The 20,644-nt window shown below is 40.3% G+C and overlaps 1 protein-coding gene across 10 annotated transcripts in view; it reads left to right on the plus strand.

The window, feature by feature from the left end:
- The window catches only part of HMG20A (high mobility group 20A), a 38,321-nt gene extending 18,828 nt beyond the window's left edge, over positions 1 to 19,493 (plus strand). For 9 of the 10 annotated variants that reach the window (XM_069025466.1, XM_069025472.1, XM_069025465.1 and 6 more), the window contains 9 exons: positions 1,855 to 1,947; positions 4,037 to 4,184; positions 5,515 to 5,730; positions 7,887 to 8,019; positions 8,396 to 8,427; positions 12,575 to 12,650; positions 13,490 to 13,705; positions 14,338 to 14,481; positions 16,760 to 19,493. In XM_069025466.1, the coding sequence (XP_068881567.1) occupies positions 1,859 to 1,947; positions 4,037 to 4,184; positions 5,515 to 5,730; positions 7,887 to 8,019; positions 8,396 to 8,427; positions 12,575 to 12,650; positions 13,490 to 13,705; positions 14,338 to 14,474 (1,047 nt within the window). In that variant the 5' untranslated portion in view covers positions 1,855 to 1,858 and the 3' untranslated portion in view covers positions 14,475 to 14,481; positions 16,760 to 19,493. Of the gene's footprint in view, positions 1 to 1,854; positions 1,948 to 2,102; positions 2,197 to 4,036; positions 4,185 to 5,514; positions 5,731 to 7,886; positions 8,020 to 8,395; positions 8,428 to 12,574; positions 12,651 to 13,489; positions 13,706 to 14,337; positions 14,482 to 16,759 lie in introns of those variants that run through there. The other variant, XM_069025475.1, reaches the window with a different exon arrangement.
- The last annotated feature ends 1,151 nt before the right edge of the window (positions 19,494 to 20,644 follow it).

Raw genomic sequence — 20,644 nt, forward strand, 5'->3', positions numbered from 1 at the left:
AGAGATGCTAGGATTTGAAAAAAAACCCATAATGTGGAGTTCTGATTCATGGAAGGGACATGCTTGGAAGGGACATCTGGAGGGAGGTCATCTTAGTCCAGCCTCCCTCTCAGGGCAGGACTATTACCAACACTAGTTTAGGTCAGTTACAGCTTTCAGCATTTAAAATCTACCAGGATAGACTCCACCTCTCTGGGAACGCTTCCTGGTGTCCAGTGTGAACCTCCAAAGCCAGTATAACTGGCGAGAATTTGGTTCTGCCATCTCTGCCACTGCCATCCAGTAGCTTTAAGCTCTATTAGATTGGCCCTTGGCCCCCTCTGCCAGACTGAGCAAGCCCAGTTTCCTCACCATTCCTTATCAGACCAGGTGCTTTAGATCCCTGAGCATCCTGGAAGCCCTTTGCTGGTCAGTCTCCAGCTGTGCCACAGCTCTAAGGCTGAACCTCCAAAACTGTATTCAGTTCCTGGTTTGTAATGGCAGCACAGGAATTCGATTTCTTCACTCCTGGTTGAGCCTTTTCTATATACAAGTAAAGGTGTTCCTCTGCTAGAGATCAGTGTCTGTACCACCATCTGCTTAGCTTTAATTATTTTCTAGATAAGGAGTCAGGATGATAGGATCCTTGAGGATGGTTTAAGGATCTCAGCAGCTGGAAAAGCAGAAGAGAAAAAGGGTGAATATCATCTATGTCGTACTTGTGATAGAGATCTGCAAAACCTATAGGATGTAAGAAGCAGTGACCTTTGTAGAAAACCTCTGTGTTTGGAACTGGGGTGGGAAGTGGGAAAACACATATAATAATAAAAACATGGAGCAGGATTTTATGTCTTGGATTTCACTTGGATTATGTCACTTGGATTTCAGTGCTGAGTGGAAAGCACATCAACCTAGGAGAAAGCAGTACAAGATGATAGCTTTCCTCAGTCCCTTGAGGCCCAAAGCCCAAGTGTACTGGCTGAAAGGGATAGCAGTAATCAAGTTGAATATCTGCTGCTCATCAAGGGTGACTCCTAAATTGAAGGAACAGGAATTTAAGTAGAGTGGCCCTTCAAAATGGCCTAAACTGGCAACTCATAATCGTACAGCGAATTTGTTAAGGGTTTTTGGTTTTGTTTGGGTTTTTACCACTAAAATACAACAGTTTTGTATTTTAGTAAGGAAGGGGATAAATAGATTAATTAAGCTTTGGGTTTCATCTCTCACATTAAATTCCTGTGGCAGGCCACAAGGTTACAAATGGAACTAATTCTAACTTGGGGGCAGTTTGTATTGCTTCAGCAGTTTGTAGTGCTTCAGTAACTGTTCTATGGGATTGAAGGTAAAATACTCTAAATAGCTGTGTTCTCTTACTCAACTGCACACATAGATTAATTGTGAAAATCTGGACAAGGAATTATTAGTACAATCTTAATTTGAAACTTCAGGGGGGCTTGGTTTCAGTTTTTTTCTGGGGTCAACATAAACCTGTGGTGAAGGGTGCACAGTGAAGAATAATTAGGCAGGTGGACTGGAAGAGCAGGATCTACCTACCTTTGTGCTGAGTATGGTGAGTGAAGATGTGTCTTGAGGGATAAAATAGAATTGCAGGAATTTCCAGCAACACTGTGGCATTGGCACAGGGCTCAGTTAAAATGGAAACCTGGAATTGAAGTGTCATTTGCAGTCTTTGTTGTCTGACCTTAAGCACATCTGCCTGCAGGATCTGTCCTGAAGCCAATCAGCTATGACTGGCCGACTGGTTTATGGGGTGAAAAATTTGTGGTATGTTATGATGTTTGAGTTGAAGTGCTGCCGAAGGGAAACAATGACATAGTTAACTTAACCTTTTTTACCTGTATTTTTTTCCCCCAGAGGTATGGAGAACTTGGTAGCTGGCTCCAATCTTCCTCCACTTTTTACAGATGAGGATGGATCTAAGGAAGGTAGTGAAATTAATGTAACTGGGTAAGCAACTCCTTTTTCACCTTTGACTGGTAGGTACTATCTCTGTACTTATCAGGGAAATGGTTTCAGTGGGAGGAGGGCATTCTCAGTAATTTCTAAAAAGAGAAATAAACCCGACAAAATTCAATCTTGCCACATTCCCTTGGCCTTGATAGAAGTTCACAGGATGCTGTTTAGGAGAAACCTGAACTCGTCTGAACTGATGGAAGTGGTCACAAACTGTTCTTTAGTATATCTTCAGTTTAAAAGGTAAATCTCTAGGATTTTGGTCTTAAGACAAGTGACTTTATGGGGAGAGAGTGGGAGGAAGCATCTGTTGGTCATAGTGGTCCCTGCTAAGTAAATTATTTCAATTGAAGACATACTGTTCATCACTTATCTCTGAAACTGATGTCTGAAACTGATCACTGAGACTGATGTCTCATTTTTGTCAGTCTGACTCTGCTTTTGCAAACTGCAACAGTGGCCTCTTAAAATCACAACGCCAAAAGAAGTTTTCTTTTAAGAATACATGAAATTCTTGCTGTGTTTTGATAATTGAAGCTTCCTTTCTGTTTTGCAAAGCACCAAGAAGTAAAATTCAGACTTGGCAGTCAGGTAAAGCCCTGTAAAAATGAATGTGGACACTTTCACTTCAAATGGGCCTGAATTTGGATTTACTTATCTGGGGCTTCAAACTTGTTGGTGCCAAATTAAGTCCATGTTCCAATTAGGCTTGTGTTTAAGAGGTATTAGTATTTTGGCTGAGCTTTCATCAGTGTTTGCTGCAAGTGGTTGCATCACATGAAGTTTTTCCTGTAGGTACAGTTTAGAGAGCTTCTCTGCTAAGGGGGAATGGAGAGGAAAACTGAAATACTCTTCAAACCCTAACAGTGTATCCAGAGCTGCGCTGTTCCTATTCTTTCTGACGAACACCAAATATAATTAACTTATGGGAGGGTGTCTGCTTTGTTCCCTTGCTCCCTCTCTAATTGTCAGTAATATGAACTCAATCTGGTGTCTCGAATTCAGGCGCAGATCTCGCCAGCCGTTGTGCCTTTACCAGTAATTGTCACAATTGCTGATTGTATTGAGTAATGAAATTATGCTGTTCTCTCTGAAGACAGATATTCCCATGGGAATTCAAATAACAATTCTGTTAATAAATATCAATTTTTTATAGCTGTATTCTACATCAATAGGAACAGTTATTTTGAATATTTAAAATTTGCCATAGACATGAGTAGCTTTAGACTGGTACAAATGAGCAAAGGAGACTTGAAGCATACCCTGCTGTTAAAGGAATTTTCATGACTGTAACTGGGCAAGGGCAAGTAATCTTTAGCCTCAAGAAGGGTTTAAAATCTGAGATTAGTCCAAAAATCTTATATTAATTTGCCCACTGAGCACAGTGCTCAAAATGTCCAGGGGGTTGTTGCCCCAAAATGTGTGTCCATCACTCAAGTGTACCTTCAGAAGTATTTCTACATGCTTGGTCTTCTTTTTTGCCTCCAGACATCTCGCCGTTTTTTGGAGTAAGGTAGATTGATACAGCTCTTGTAGCAAAATTAAATAATGGCCATTCTGGAGCCTGTTGGGAGCTAGTCATGTGTTTAAATACCCACGTGTATGAACAGCAGATTGTGTGGGCTGAAGTTCAATCCAAGATCGTACACAACCACACACCTCTAAATGTATTTGTGGAGAAATACATTAAACACATCCAGAAAGGTGTATCTTGGTTGATGATGAAACTTAATGTCAAATTTCTTATGGTATTTTTGAAGAAGGGCAGATTCATGCTGTCTGGATTCTGATCCAAACATACACTTGCCTGAAAGTTGTGTAATCAAATGCTTCACTAAAAATGAAACAAAATACCACTTTAAAAATCAAACGGGGTCTGAACGTCCATAGGCACTGTGGTAGTTATAGTGGTTGCTTGGATGGAACTGCCAGTTCTTCAAAAATCACTTTTAAATCCCCTTTTTTCTTACTAGTGTGAGAATGAATATATTTGCAACATTTTTGCATGTTTTAGAAGATTAGGGAGGAAGTGATATAGGAATGATGATTAAATTTTTTGTTCTCCTCTTCTGTGCTTTTTCAGATTAGCTAATTCGGAGAGTTCATTCAGTGGTGGAACTTTGCAGCCTGTGAATAACCCAGATTTGGTGGAGGACTTGTCACAGGCTCAGCAGCTGCAAAATGAGTCTTCTACTGCTGCTGAAACCACTGAGCAGAAGCCTGAGGAGGAGGTGAGATGAAATAATAGTAACTATTCAGTGAAGCAAAGGCATGGAATTTTGTCATTATATTTGTCTTATGTGCTCTTTTTTTTTTTTTGATAGAATCACAAATTTTTATCCGTTTGCCATTTTCTTCTTCTGATTCCCTAATTTTCTCCTGTGTTGCACAGCTGCACACAGATAGCTGGCAGTTGGAATGTGCAGAGCACAGCACATGGGTCTCAGCTTAGCCAGAGGGGCCCACAGGCTGGTGCTGCATTCAGGACTGAATGTTCAACTGCCACAACTTATTTTCTCTCTTGTGAGCCAGCAAAGTGAGACCATTGTACTGTTCTGGTAGTAACTGATGTCTTTAAAACCATTATGCTGCAGACTATGTGTACCATCCAACTCTGATTGTTGGTGACTAAATCATGAAGGACCTGAAGTTTGACTTGGAAGTGGTTTTGGGGTTTTTTGGGGTTTTTTTGATAGGTGCATTTGATATTCCTCCTTGTAGTTTGTTTTCAGCTCTGATGTCCTTTTTAAATTAAGTAATAAAATTCCAGGAAGACAACAAAAAGTAACACGATGGCAGGAACATGTTGATCTGGGGAAACATTAGAAGTACTGAAAATAGTTGTATGTACATAGCATTAGAAAGTAGTGTTGTCCAGAAATTGCTGTAGAAATAGTTTGAAGCCAAGACGATGAGTGATAATGATGTTATTCCTGTGAACTCAGTGTGCCCTAGGCACATCTTAAAATATTCCCTCCTTTGGAGTTTGTTTGTTGCTCCATTGGAGGTGATTAGTGGGAAAGACAATCTACTGAACAGATGAGAGTTGGACAGCCTGTATACTGTCCTTACACCTACATTTTGGGCACATTGTGCGTGAAGGACAAAGATCTGGAAGGTGCAAAATGACTAGTTATCAATTATTAACTAATGCACAAGATCTCTCCAAAAAGCCTGTTGAAGTAAATGACTTGGGTGGAGGGTATGTGAGGGTGAGAATAACCAAAACCAAGCAAACAAGTAATTTAAAAATATTTGCAGTTGCATTAGTTAAGATGATCATGTTGAGGATTATCAGTCCTTGTGATTTTACAATCAGAAGTTGATGCCAATGTTATTTTGTTGTCTCTGTGGACTAGGAGAAACTGTAAACTGCTGTTGACAATGAGACTTGTTTGGCTTTGTTTAGACAAAAGTCAGGATAGCTCTAAAGTACGGTTTGAAACCTGCATTCATGGAGAGGAGGTATTTGCAGCAATGTACTCCTGATGAAATTGTTTATTCCTTCCAGATGTGCTTATTTTCACTCAGTCTCAATTGTCTTCTGTTTTCATTTTGCAGCAGCAGAGAACCAAACGAGGAGGCTGGGCCAAAGGGAGAAAGAGGAAGAAACCCCTTAGGGACACCAATGCCCCCAAATCGCCTCTCACAGGGTACGTGCGGTTCATGAACGAGCGTAGGGAGCAGCTGCGAGCGAAGAGACCAGAAGTCCCTTTCCCAGAGATCACCAGGATGCTGGGCAATGAGTGGAGCAAACTGCCTCCTGAGGAGAAACGGGTACTGTTACACTCCCTTGTCCCTGCTGGGTATGGTTGCTGTTAAATGGGGATGTTGCTTAGTGAGGAAGGGAGCACAGGCTTTTGGTTGAAATCGTGTTTGGGAGGAAATTTCAAAGTAAGGGGCACAGGTTCAAATGATGAACCCTGGCAGGGCTGTCACATCTCCTCCAGGTGTGACTCAGGGAGAACTGTATCCTCTAGGTAATGTAAGAATGCATCCAGAATGGGGGGATTGCTCTAATGAGACATCCCTTAGTTTGTGTGATCCATCTGGATGTAACTCTGCTGTACCAACTCAGATAGAGCTGAGACTTGTAAGGCCAGAGTCTTGGGATGTGATGTCTCCTAACTGGGAGTCCTGTGGCCTTCTGCACTGTCTGATAAGTAAATGGAGCTCAAGGCCATGTTTGGGCTGGTTTTTTAGGGCCTTCTGGAGTGGACCTTGTTAATGGATTAATTGCTAATGGGTATCTTACTGTCCACACCTGATTGCCATCTGGAGATTACTGCAAAGCAGTTTCTAAATCACAGTGCAGCTGAATGCTCTCGTGAATTTAATCCTGATATTTGAACTTTGAAAAATACTTTTAAGGGTAAAATGAAAAATGGGATGATGCAAAAAAACCAAGATTTCCTTTGTTGCTTTTTACTAAGCTTGTAGAGTACAACTTAGAGATGATGTAAGATGGTGCATAGGCACTGTGGTTTAACCATAATGGAAAATGTGTGGCAAGGCAAAGCAGTTGATTTGGTGTCAGGGATAGTGAGAATGATGTTGCTTAGAGAAAAGTCAGGATTGCTCTTACGTAAGATTGGAAGTATACATCCATGGAGAGGATGTCTTGTGGGAACATACTCCTGATGAAAATGTCTACTGGGAGAGAACGGAAAAAGACATTCAGCCCCTCTGTCCCCTGCATTTTAACATATTCTTATCATGTCTGAGGCAGATTTTTAACCTAGGAAAAAGGAAATTGAGCTCAAATCTCTATTCTGTATGCTGCTTTTTCAATCCCCAGGGAATCTGTCCTTGTAAAACTGTAAGCTTCTAACTCAGAGCAGGTCAAGGGAAGACTGGTGAGCCCTTTCAGCAACACATTGCTGGAGATGGAAAAGAAGAATTAGTATCTTACAGACTAATATCTTACAGACTAATAACATCTCCAAAAGCAATGCCAACCCAGCATCACCAAATTTGCACCTCAGTCCAGAATGTTAACACTGGGTCAGTCAGTGTTCATCAGCAGACTTACTTAGGGAGCTGTACAAGTCTGTCTAATGTCATCAGCAGGGTCAAAACTGTGTTGCAAATGTAAGAAAATCATAACTTATATGTATTGTCATGATGACTTGATGAAAACACCAGGTGACTAAGGTTCACTTTGATTTAATTCTTACATTCACTGAATTTTAAACTCATTTGGAGAAAAAAATTGGGAAAGCAACTTTTTCCTTGAAGGGATCCCATTAAGTAAGCATTGTGACCATTCATTAAATGTTTTGCAGTTAATCAGTTCCCCTAAAGAATTTTCCAGCTAAGCTCATTCTGTCATGCAGATGTGTGAAATACCTCCAGGCTAATAAAAAATTATTTCTATTAACCAAAATGCAGATAGATTATATCAATTAAAACCAGGCTCTTTTATTTTTATGCTGCTCTTTGCAATAGCCATGATGTTTTGTTCACCTCTCAGATGTGCCAAGTGTGTGGTGGTACTTTTTTGTCTGTGGGGCATGAAAACAAGAGTGTATTTGGAACCCCACTCTTACAGGTCTGAACCATAAAGCATCATCTGTAAAGATGTTATTGTTTAGCAGCACTTAATCCTGGCCACAGAACAGGAATTCTGAAGTGTTTGGTCTGTAGTGTAGGTAACGTTCTGTTGAGTAGAGTAGCTTAGTAGCAAGTTACTCCTAGGCCTAACAAAAAAAAAGTTAACAGAATAGTTATTATAAAAAAGCGAGAGAAAAATGGGACACCAGAATACAGTAATTTTATCCAGAGATCTTATGTCTGTGCATCTCATTGTTTCTTCACTCCTTTCCTGTTTGCATAGGTGAAATGGATCAGCACTTCATCTGACAAGTTGTTTTTCTTCCCTTCCTCCAGAAGGGGAGGAAACTTCCTGAAACTCTTGGACTTTTTTGTTTCAGCGATACCTTGATGAAGCAGATAGAGATAAGGAGCGTTATATGCGGGAGCTGGAGCAGTATCAGAAGACTGAAGCCTACAAAGTCTTTAGCAGGAAAGCACAGGACAGACAAAAAGGCAAATCACACAGACAAGGTATTGAATGGGACAAAAATATGTGCCTAGCTAGAACAACAGAAGATTCCCAGCCAGTCATGTAGCCTGGCACTACTTTAAAGCCTTTCATTTAAAGGCTTGTTAAAAAGTGAATGTGTTCATTCTGTGGCATTTACATCAGCTGCGTGTAAAGGGGATTAGACTCATGTGAATTTAACTGTATCTAGATTGTGTTGGAGGATGTGCATTAAGAGTATTGAAGTTAGACACAACTTCTCTGTGACTTAGTAGGAGAGCTGCACAAGTCTGTCTAGAATTGTTGTGTAATTATGGTTGTGTAACTACTTTAATTCTTTGGTCATTTTCTCCAATTTTGTTTATTTTGAGAGACTTGTTGTTTGTTTTTCTTTCTCAGATGGAGCAAGACAGCCAGCTCATGACCATGAGGTAAACCTCTTCATTCTACGCTTACATCAGTGGGTAGACTTTCAGGTGGAAAAAAAACTTTTAGTGAAGACAAAACCCAGTTTATCAGAACTTGAGTGTGAATTCTTTCTCTTCCTAGTGCAGGTTTGGAAAAGTTAGAAACCACTGAGTATACTTACACTCATTAGTATGACAAAACTAAATTTGGTAAGTCTTGGGCAGGTACAAATGATCTGAGATGAAATGTAGCATAGGGTACACTTAAAACATAGGTCTGTTTTGTACTTCAATGTTAAGAACTTAAAAATAGTGTGAGACCTTAGTAAACCTGCCAAGTTAGCACCTTTAGGTGGCTGTTTCAAGTACTGATTTTTTGCAGTAACACAAATGCTTGTGGCTTCTTTGAGAAGAAAATGAGTAAAGCAACCAAATAATTGGAAGATCTCTGGCTTAAACCTCCTCCTGCCCTCCCTCTCCCTCTGCATATGTAAATATTGGAAAAGAGTGCTAATGTCTGGAGATAGAGCTCATCAACTACAGCACAGGCATCTTACCGTGAATCTTGTGTGTCTTGGCTGACTATGGTTTCTCTCCCCTTGAAATGCTGCAGCTTTCTCCAGTTGTATTACCTAAGGCCACAGAGCTATTTTCATGGTTACCAATAAATTGCAAACAAAGAGCAATGAAAAAATCTTGTTTATACACAGCCTCTTCACTTGTAAGCAATAGGGCTTTCTGAAAGATCTGTTTTTCTTTGTGAGGTTTTTTGCCTTGGGAAAGCAATCCACTTGGCTTCTAATGTGTTCATTACATCAGTGACAAGGCTGAGCACTGCTGAGAGGCAACTACTGGTCTTGTCTACTTGACAGAAAGTAAGTTTCACTTTCAGGAAAATGTTTTGTTAGCATGTTTTTATATGCCTTTTATTAACTCCTAAAGGAAGTGCTTGCAGTGAGATTATCCTTTAGAAGTACATGGTCCCCACATTTTCTGATTCTACAGTCGCTGAATCCAAGTTTGTCTTTAATTGTACAAAAACTGAAGTCTTCAAGTTCTAGGCTGACTGTGACTGTTACATAACATTTAAGTTACACAGATGACAAACTACAAGTTTGGAATCTTCCCTCTTACCCTTCTAATTCAAGTTATCATTGCTGATCTTTCACATCATAAATGCAGTTAAAAAAGAATTCTCCTCACCCTGTGGGACTTCTAAGCTTCATCAGATACAGCTGAACATCAACCTGTCAGTCAGACATCCTACTCTGAAACTGTGCCTTTGACTGCTTGATGTTTTTCACCTTTGTATTTATGAAGTCCCACATGCTTATCACCTGATGTGCTTTCACATCTTTTGTGTGGGGAAGTCAAGTATTATCATCCTGTATAGGTGGGGAATAAGCAGAAAAAACTTAGATTGCTTTTAGAAGTGTCTACTCAAGTTGTTACTGGAAGTGAGGCTAAAGCTTTTTGTCGTCTCGCTGCTTTCTCCTGTCTGCACTGACTACTGTTGTTGTGTTTGTGATTAGTAGGTACAAGCTGATGAAGTTATTTTTTGAGAGAGTATAAGAAGATAAGGTCAAAGAAACCTTTTTCTTTCCCTTGCTTCACTTAAGTGTTTATGATGTAGTTTCTGTGAGTTGGTGTTGAGGTAATTTTAAATATTGTACATAGAGTTGACCTCTAGAGAGTTTCGTGATGGGCAATTCAAATACTAATTATAATAAAATATAACTAAAGGATGAGAGAGAACTTTTAATAGATATTGCTTTGAAAAACATGCACACATTGTCCCATGAGCTCATCTATGGGCATGAAATAGAACATTTTTTTCCGTCAAATTCTAGCTTCATAAATATGGCATATAGCAATGTGCACTATTGTCATCAGCAGTGACTAAACCCTTGAATAATTGTTCTCTGTTGTTCTGTTATTGTTTATTTCCTCAAGCTGCTCGACTGCAAGTAGGTCTGGCATCGTGCACTCTGTTACAGTTGTTAGAGGAAAGCTTTCAAAGATTTTTGCACACAGGTTGAGGAGAGCAGGGGTTGCCTAGTGGCACCTACTCTGAGAACATTTAATGGCATTGTATATTTATTATATCTCTTCCTTCTATTGTCTGCAGCCTGAGCATAGCAGGAAGGGTGAGCTTAAACCCCTGCAAAATCTCAACTATCTCATTACCTTACTTCACCAAGTTTCTATGAACTTCAAGTCTGATTTGTTGCAGAATCTTCAAAGTTCAGCCTCAGTCTTAGTAACCAGATAAGATTGTTGACTCTTGAAGCAGTTCAATCTTATTTAAGGCAAATGATAGAAACAATTTTGACTCTCTTGATTTGAGGGATGACTAAATGATACATGAGCTGAACAGACTGGGTCCCTTTCAATAGGAGGTAATCAAAGCCTTATGATTTTAATCTTCAGTGAACCTCAGAGTGGCTTAAGTACTTGAGGGTTCTCAAGAGGATCTTTTATATGCTGGGTAATGTATTTTGTAATGGGAGAGTGCTGATGGTTTTAATGATCACTCTTCTGCTTAGTAGAATTTCTTGCCTTTTGGAAGCTGGACAGTTACATCTAAAGGCCTTAATATTTTTTGGTTTTCACCTGAAGAACCTGTATCCTAGGATTGCAAAGAGAATATCTTCTCTTTGCAGTACTCTCTCCTCCACCATCTATTCTGTAGGAGCCAGTGATGATCCAAGCCAGTGGCTCTTTGCACATAGGTAGTAGTAGTGAGCATGGATTAGACTGTTCAAGATGGATGTTCTGTAAGTGTTCTAACCAAGCTTCATAACTGCCAGCATTTCTTAGTGCATGTTAATGTTGAGATCCTAGATTTTGGGGTCACATTAATTCTTAGTCATCTAGATGGTGTTCAGACAAAATTAATGCATTATTCACACTTCTGTGTATGACTTCTCTTTCTAAATATACTCTTGAGACATTTGCCCTGTAGCAGCACGTACAAAAACTTCAGTGAAAAGCACGTGTTATCATGAACCCCAAATAAACCCTCTTGTGCCTCACAGAGCTGAGAAGGTTTGTTACCTTTCCCTCCAGTCTTGCCTGCTTCTAGTGTGTGTTCAGTTGATTCAGGCCAAGTGAGGTTTGAGTTCTCACTCAGTAAATACAGAGCTCCTCAGCTGTAATTGTGCCAGACAATAAAAGTCAGCTTATCCTTAAAAGCAATCAATGGACAGTCTGTCTCCCTAAGTAAAGACAGGGTAGCTGTAGTTCCATCTAGTCTTGTCTGTGTTGGTTGACTGTCAAATGGCATTCAGGTCACCCCACGTAGCCCCTCTGTGTGGCAGGCACCAACGTGATACTCTGAACTCAGGGACCAGAATTCCCTTATCAGCTGTCAAACATTTAGGTTGTCTGCTGAAGGACACCAGTCATGTGTAACACTGCGCTTCTGGATGATAAGTTTGTGGCACATTATCAACCATGGTGTCTGAGAGTTTTGAAAAGCTTTTGTTCTCCATGGACACTCTTTCCTGCTTAACTTTGTTTCTGTGTTAAGTTACAGGTTGATTGTAGTTGCTGCAGCTTATCACACCAAATTTGCATTGACTTTGTCCATAACGATTCAGGTGCTAAAACAAGCATTAATTCTTGTTAATTTAGAAGTGGTGACTGAAGTATGTTATAGTAGGGGGTTTCTGCCTTGAGTCAAAACACATTTTGTACAGTTTTTTGACTAAGTTGTAGAGCATTTCCTGATTTAAAAGTGTTCTTTGCTTTGGTGGTGAAAGACCAAGAACCATGAAACTGACTGTGCATTTTGCTCACTCTGTCTCCTGTTTGTTGATGTTCCTGTAAAGACTGTTTCAGAATGTGTCAGTTGGTTGATGGTGGAAAATATAAATGCATTCGAATAGTTTTTAAAACGGAATAATTCTCACATATGTTGTCATTAGGGTGAAAGAGTGTATTTTAGTATGTTATGTGTTATTTCTTAATGATGATGTTTTATTAAACCTATATCTTGAAAAGCTGACACATCCTTTGGCCTTTCTTGGTAGGAGCTGGAAGTGTCTTTGATCTGTACAGTTTTTTTGCTGCCTCAGGTCTCCTTGGCTTTTTATTCTCATGATCAAAACAGTTAAATGAATTCCTGAAAACAAACTGTTTAGCTATGTTATTACTCTTTCTTTTGTAGAAAGAAGCAGATACAAAGGAGAGATCTGTCTTTGATATTCCAATCTTCACAGAAGAGTTCCTGAATCATAGTAAAGGTAAGCTAAACTTTTGCAGGACCCTTTCCTCCTTGCTTTTCCAAAGTTCTTGGCAAATGCTGTCCAGCTGAAGAGTCTTTGCACTCTCCTGTCTCAGCTCAAGTAATGACTTGGGTATAATTTCTGCTATTACCTTACCTCTGTATATACACAATGGCTGAAAAGCAGTTTTTCCTGACACTGTCTTCCCAAATTAGCCTTTTTTGAGAATGTTTCTGATGCTTATTCCAGCCAGTCCTAGCTCTTATCTACTGTTCTATAGGACTAAGAAATAGCTAAGATGTAGCCTGATGATGATTCAGGCTGGTTAGCACTATTTTATTTCCCCCCAGTATGTGGAAGATTACACTGATATATTTTCTGTTACTCTGTTTGGTTTTCATATCTGTGTGTCTCAAGAGTTTAGGGGTTTTTTTTGCCATATTTCCTGAAGACTTTCTTGACTGAACAGAATTAAGATTCAGATACTTTTCATGGTCAATAGAAAATTATTTTTGTAACTGGTGTCTTGTTTGCAGGATTCTTAGCACTGCTGCTAAGCTTTTTCATTCTGATTGCATTTGAATTCAGTCTTGCTCCCTGACCAATTCCCCCATTCACTTCCATTCTCATGCTTTGAATGTTTTCTGATTTGTCTCACTCTCCAGGAGTTAACTCTATTTAAGTGCTACTGTAGGTGCTATTGTCACTCTGTGATGGGATGCTTTTTATCTCTAAACCACAACTGCACCATTTGTAATTATCAGCTGAGCACTCTAGAGCATTCTGCCTCATTGCCTACCAGTGCTAGATATGTTTTTAGCCGTTTTTTGACTCTGGGAATGGGTTGATGTTCACAGCACGTGAAGCGGAGCTGCGGCAGCTGCGTAAATCCAACATGGAGTTTGAAGAGAGGAACGCTGCCCTGCAGAAACACGTGGAGAGCATGCGCACGGCCGTGGAGAAGCTGGAGGTGGATGTGATCCAGGAGCGGAGCCGCAACACAGTGCTGCAGCAGCACCTCGAGACCCTGCGCCAGGCACTCACCAGCAGCTTTGCTGGAGTCCCACTGCCAGGTGAGCCTGTTAAATTTAACTGCTCGTGTTTATATGATGTTGTGAGCTGAGAACACATGGTCTGCTGTTGTAGTTCTGTGCTCTTGGCTGTTTCTGAGCTTTTGTTGCATTGGATAATGAAATATTAAAATGCATGCAGGGGAAAATGTAGAGTCGGTGCTTTATTTCAACATGACATTTATTTTCTTGTTGCTCTTACTCTTCCTGATAAAGTGAGACACATATTCAGTCCTGGCTCTCCTTCACTTGTTTTATAAAAATGTTACTAAATAGAATAGACAGGACCTGCAAGTTCCTTGATTAAAATAAAGGCTGTGTCTGTATTGTCAGCTGCCAGGGAATCCACTTAGATTCTATGAATGCCCAGCTGAAAGAGTTTGTTATAATCAACTATGAGACCCCAATCAAAGAGAACCATGCTTCATTAGTCCTGATATCCTTGGAACTACTCACTTCATGGAGTTAGGAAGACATGGTTTTGCAGAGTCTGTCACGAGAGGTGGCGCATAACAAAATCACTTCCTATAGCAGTTTGTGTGTTGGCATGAATTACCCTTAGCACAGTGTGAACTTTTTGGAATTGCTGTGGTCATCAAAATACCTTTTGGCTTATTTCACCATGTTCACTGTAGGTAGTGGGGAAACCCCCACAATGGAAACTATTGATTCCTACATGAACAGACTGCACAGTATTATCCTGGCCAACCCACAGGAGAACGAGAACCTCATCGCCACGGTGCGGGATGTGGTGAACAGGCTGGAGCGTTAGTGACAGGGTAAGTGTTCTCTCCCTGGCTGCTCTTGATGTCTGCTCTGTACTTCTAGCACCTGTTCTGGTGCTGATTCATGTGCTGATCACCATATTGTACAATCAAAAAGGTTTCTTCCTCAAAGCTGCAGGAGCAGGTTGTCTTTTTGAAAGTCAAATTGGGTTGAAAGTATTCCATGGCATTAAAGGGTTCTGAAATTCCCTTTAGCTCCAAGATCTTTTTGTGTTTGTGTAAGATGAGTAAGTTCTGACAGAATGGTAACAGGGTGACTAATTTAGAAGAAGGTTCCATTCTTGAGTGAAGTAAATCTGAAAATTTCAGCAGTAATTGTAGAAACTGATGGCCACAGGGAAATTCTATTTGTCTCAAGAGGTTACAGGTGAACTCAATCCTGTTATAAACTGAAAATACCCTACCTCTGCTCTATAACACCTGTAGTCAAGCTGTTCTGAGTATGAAGGTTTACATGTAAATGGAACACTGAGGTATGGTTTAAGCTATACATAGCATTTGCTGAGACTGATGTTTATGTGGCTTGTGCATAGATTATTATTGAGCTCATGATTCTGTATTTTTGCTGCTGTTTAACGGCTTAGAAAACTGTAATAGAGAACAGAGTGGAAAAACAAATTAACAAAGAAGTAAATATGAGTCTTTCTGCATTACTGTGCTGCTTTGCATGTCCCCCACCTCTCACTTCCCCATGATGCACAGCACTAGGCAGCCATGAGGACTTTGCCTATTTCTATTTTAACAAAGTACATACCTTCATTTGTTAGGCATTTATTATGTAGAGATCTACTGTACATGTCTTGAATAGTGTTTAGAAATGCAAATAAAGCTGCCTTGTGCCATCTGCAAATATGAAGACAGAGCTTTTCATCCTTTCTGATTCTGACCTTTTGTGATACTGTGTAGAACAGTTAATTACACATTTCCCATTATAGTGTGGCTTTAGCTGGGAGATCATTGTCCTTCCGGAGGGTAGCCAGATGGAACGGACTGTAGTTCTAAGAGATGACTGAGCTCCCAGCAGAATAAAGAAGTGCCTTTACTGCTGCTATTTGTGAAGGGAACAGCTTGTCGATCCAGGTCTGGGATTTTTCAGCAGCTCATCAACCTCCTCCTTTTCGTATACTGTTTTCAATTAGTTCTCAGGCTTAGAAAGAGAATTGGGGGAGGGGAGGTTTTACAGAATGGCTAAGAGGGAAAGCAGTTTCTTATCCATCAGTTATTAGAAGGGTGTGCCAGGCCCAAAAATGGGTATTTGTCCTTTAAGCATCTTGCCAGAAAAATCATACCTCAAAGCTACTAAAATCTAGACTTTCACTCTCTTGCCAGGTGGCTTCATCTTTCTCAAAGGATGGACAATTTCTGTGTTCCTAAACATGCAAATACAGTTTTCTTGGATAAACTGGATTTGGCTGTAATTGATTTAGAAAAAGTAATTTTTGCTTTAAAATTCTTCTTTCTGCCTTCTGTTTGAAAAATAATACTCCTTTCTCTTCTTTCCTTTTCCCAATGCCTTCCTTCTTTTCAGCAGCAAAACAGTGTGAAGCAATTAAAAATGTGCTTAATAATCACATAGTTTCACTGTATGCATGTAACGGAATATAATGATCAAGTAATTAATGGGACTGTTAATTACACTGACTTTCACTTGGTAATGATTATATTTTGAGGCAAAATTTTGGAAGGAAGAAGGTTGGGTTTTGTTGGATGCAAACCTAGAAAATGGTAGAGATTCCCTAGAAAACAAGGAAGCTTTGGATAAAAGGTTCAGCTGGCACATAATACACTGTAACAACAAGCTGTCATCATCGGTGTCCCTTTGTTAATGTGCATGTGAAGTATATTAATTCTGAATGTAATCTCTATCAACTGAGTGGTCTGTCCCAGGTTGAGACACATTACAATCAATTCCACAGAAAACTGTATCATGGTGTTTCTGAAAGCAACTCTTTCACAGATCTGAGGTGGGTTTTGGTGGCTTAGTACATTGTGTTGAGAGACTGTTTGACTATACTGGTGTATATTTTGGTTTGGCTGTACTGCATGGTAAAAACCTTCTTTGTGCAAACAGTATATGGGAAGAAGAGGAAGGGTTTTGTTATTTAGCACTGGATGGAAACAGCAACTCAGTTTAGTTCTGTCTCTAGAGGCTGCTTTACTATGCTTAACATTGTGTTTTCAGATCAAGCATCCAAAAAAATCATGTCACGGTGCCTGTTTAGTCCTGGCAGATTGTAGTCTTCTAACTCTTATTTCTCTGTTTCGTCTGCAGGTCTCGTGACCCGGGGAAGCTTTACAAAATATTTTTGGCCAGTGTGGAATAAGAAGCCATGAGGGAAAGATGAGGGTGGGAGGGCAGGATGGTGGGTTTGTCCTGGGCCCTGCCTATGTGTTTTGTCAGGAAGACAAACAGATCAATGCATTAAGAGACCTTAAGAAGCCACGGACACCGCCCACTAAACATTTGGAACTGTCCTCTGTGTGAACATTTAAGAGCATGCAACTTTCGTGCAATCTACATTTTTTTTATGGATTTTGCTGGGCGTGAGGGTGCCTGCATTCTGTGGACTGGCTGACTGTGGAGATGAAATCTCAGCTTGTGAAATGGTGTCAGCGTATATGTTGTAGTAATAACTTTGATGTGTTATATTGCCTAATGTCTTCTACTGTCTTTTATTTTGTTTTCATGTTTATCCTGTGGGGTTACCTTCCTTCAATTTAGTTTCCTTCTTTTGATCTTGTTCCCTGATTTTTACAGTACTGGATAGCAGCGCTTGTGTTCTCTGCTCTAACAGGGAGTTTTCCTTGGTGCACTGTCTTGTCTACGCCTCTTGCTATGTTTATAGGAGCTTTTCTTAAGCAGAATCCTGTTTTCTTTGTGTTAGCCTGCAATTCCTACAATGTGAGTTTGCTCCCTGCTAGAGACTGGCTGTGGTTGATGCTTTGTGACTTGATTCTACTGTGAGACAGACTTCCTCTCTCCCCCCCCTCTCTTCAAGCACCTCTCTTGCACATTGCATCCTGCTCTTCTGTGAAGGTCTCCTGTTATCTCTTCAAAATGTTTGCTGGAGCATTTTACTATCACAAAGATCAGTGGAAATCAAGATAGAAAGCAAAACATTAGTTCTTCTCAGCACAGAAAATGGGGTTCTTTGGTTTAGACTAAACCCACAAAGCTTGCCCTTCCTCTGATACGTTGTTCAGTCTAATTTGATGTTATTGCCTTGTTTTTTGAGAGAATGATTTCATGGGGAAAGCAGTTTTCTATAAAAAGAGAAATGGGCACGGGGATTGCATTTTTTCCCCTCCTCTGCCCTCCTGAAATCACTGTGCTGGGAAGCAATGTCTGGAAGCAGCACATATATTTTTGCATGAATTAATAGAGCGGAGAAGGTTATTAGTAACTAGGTCCACATAGTAGCCCACAGAACTCAGCATTACAGCTTGTTTGTGCTCTCACCTTTTGTACAGTTCAAGTACTGCCCATGGAGCCCATGGCATTCAGAATTTTTATGTTCCAGGTGACCAAAATGGCCTTTTACTTGCATTGGATAGAGCTCTGCAAGTTTGAGTCTGATCTTGCTGAGCTACACCACATCTCCTGGCAGAGCTGAAGGCACCCACTGTCTGCACTGGCTTATTCAAAACTTTCACTGCCCTTTGGTTACTGTCAAATTGTTGATTCTGACTTCGACTCATCACTTGTTTGACATCTCTGGGCTTTATGGGGGTGGTTGAAATGCTCTTGCTTCCACATGACAATCTCTTTGCTCCTGCTTAAGACATCTGTTGAGATTCCCTGTTAGGAATTGGAGGTTGCTTTCTTTGTTATGGGTTGCTGTCAGCATCACTTTAACGCACCTGTGACACAAATACGTTCCTGCGCTGTACACATGGACTTCATGCTGGCCTGGAGCCATCTTCAGGTCAGCTCCTTGTATGCCAGGTCTCAGCTTACTCCTGGGATTATTGCTGTAGCCCAGTAGCAAGGATTTTCATGTAAATCAAGTCTTCCTTCAGGGAGGAAACTCCTTTCTCTTGTTACCTGTTTTGCTTTCAAGACTTCACAAAAAGGAACCTCAGTTTGCTGCATTGACTTCCACTCTCCTTAGTATGGATGAGACCAGCTGATGCTGCCATGAACTTTTTTAATGGGTTCTGTAATGAATGTTGTAAATCCTAGAGGTTATTAATGTCTCCAGAAGAAGCACCTACACCTTCATCTCCTGTGTGTATCTTGGTTTTTAAGAACTGGTGATGTTTGACTCTCTGTTGAAGTGGCCAAAAACTGATTTACAAAATTCTGAAGTTCTGTGGCATCCTAATACCTGGAGTTGTATCCCATAAAGACTCCAGAAATTCCATGTAATGTAGGATGCTATTCCAGGCTGTAACATATCCAATCTGTCAGTAAAGTCAGGGGGCTTCAGGCTGCCCTGCTTACAGAAATCTGCTCATGGATGCTGCTCATCCATCTCTGCTGAGAAGCATGCAAGTGTTGTGGGATAGGGAAATTTAAGGTGGTATTATTAGCTGGGGGCTGACTAATCTCTTGCTTTTTCCCACACGGAAGGAGGTGGGGTGGATTATCCATCTTGAAGCATCTGGGGGAAGACTGAGATCTTGCTCACTGATGATGTGACAGATGATGTTTTGTCTCATTAAGAAGCTTCTTATTTATGTGGATTAACCCTATAAAAATGGATTTTGTTGTTCCAGTGTTTTCAGAGTGTCACTTCAGTTTACAGTTTTCAGTGTTGACTGATAAAAAAAAAATGAAGTGGGTGTCGAGGAGAAGAGCAGAATAAAATGCTTTTGTCACTTAAAGAAATGTTAAGAGAAATATATGAAAGCAGAATCCATTTGCTGGATTAACGTGTTTGGAATTGTTTAGATGCCAAGTTTTCTGTACAATGTTTTTGTAATTAAACTTTGGAGCTCCTTTGTTTTTAAGAAGTTGATGTGCTTGTTTGACACTTGCTTCATTAAAATTGTTCAACGTTGAATCCATTCTGATTCAATTTTAACTGCATTTTCATGAAAGAACTGTTGCTACATTGATCTCTTGTCAGAGATTTTGGCAACTCCACATTAACCTTTGAAAGCAAATAATGTGCCTCTTCCCCCTTTCCTTCCTAAGTGTCTTACTAAAGGAATTTAGTTTATTATTTATAGTGATGAAAACTTCAGAGTCTTTGGTTATAGCTAATGATTGTCAGGGCCCTTCCCCAACTTAACTAACTTAACAACGTCATATCTCTCACTCAGCTCTTTTTGACATCCTTGTCTTCCTTTCCTCCCTAATTTTCCACCATCATAGTGATTTTCTTTGAGAACCTTCTGTATCATAACTATTGCTCCACATTTGATTTTCTTTTTCCCTACTGTCTCTTCCCTCCTGCTGGCTTACAATGGAGCAAACTGTAGCCTCATGACATTTGTACTTGGTGTAGGTGCTCTGTGGAGGAGTTTGGATGACTTCTGCCCCTACTGGTGCTCTTTCTGAGGTGACAGTGCTGTGAGCAGCCATGTCTTTATGTTACTTTTGTGGTCACATCTCATTATTTTGGTTGCCAGATTAATGCCTGGTCTGTCTATACCAACAGGCTTGGTACTATCTTCTTCCTGGGATAGACTATATTTAGATTTAGAATGCTTTGGAGATTTTTTAAAAACACTAATTATGAAATGGTAAAGATACTAAAAGTAGAAGGAATGTAAGGGAAATCTGCACAGGAGAATTAGCTGCCATGTGACACTGGCTGGTTTGGAGTGGGAGACAGGAACAGCAAGACAGGTGCACACCCGGAGGAAAGAGTAAGAGCGAAACAGCAGTGAGTTCATAACAAGAGAAAAACCTAATTCTTTTTTAACCTGTGGTCCTGTTTGTGGCACCAGGAGCAGATGGTGGTAAATCATGCTCAATTTGAGACAATGTAGTGTAATACTTCTGCTGTTTGTTCCTGTTTGTTCCCCCCTGTTTACTCTGCAGCTGGTCAATTGGACTGGTGATTAATTGTCGTCTAAGGGAAGTTGGGGGATATGAGGGCTTCGGGCTCTTAAGAGGAAGAGATCACGTCCTCTTTGCTCAGGCAGGTTCCTGTTGGTAATGTGGAATGTGGATTCATTTGGGATGTGAAATTGGGTCTTTTTAACT

This window comes from Aphelocoma coerulescens, chromosome 10 (genome assembly GCF_041296385.1).
Source record: "Aphelocoma coerulescens isolate FSJ_1873_10779 chromosome 10, UR_Acoe_1.0, whole genome shotgun sequence".
NCBI lineage: Eukaryota > Metazoa > Chordata > Aves > Passeriformes > Corvidae > Aphelocoma > Aphelocoma coerulescens.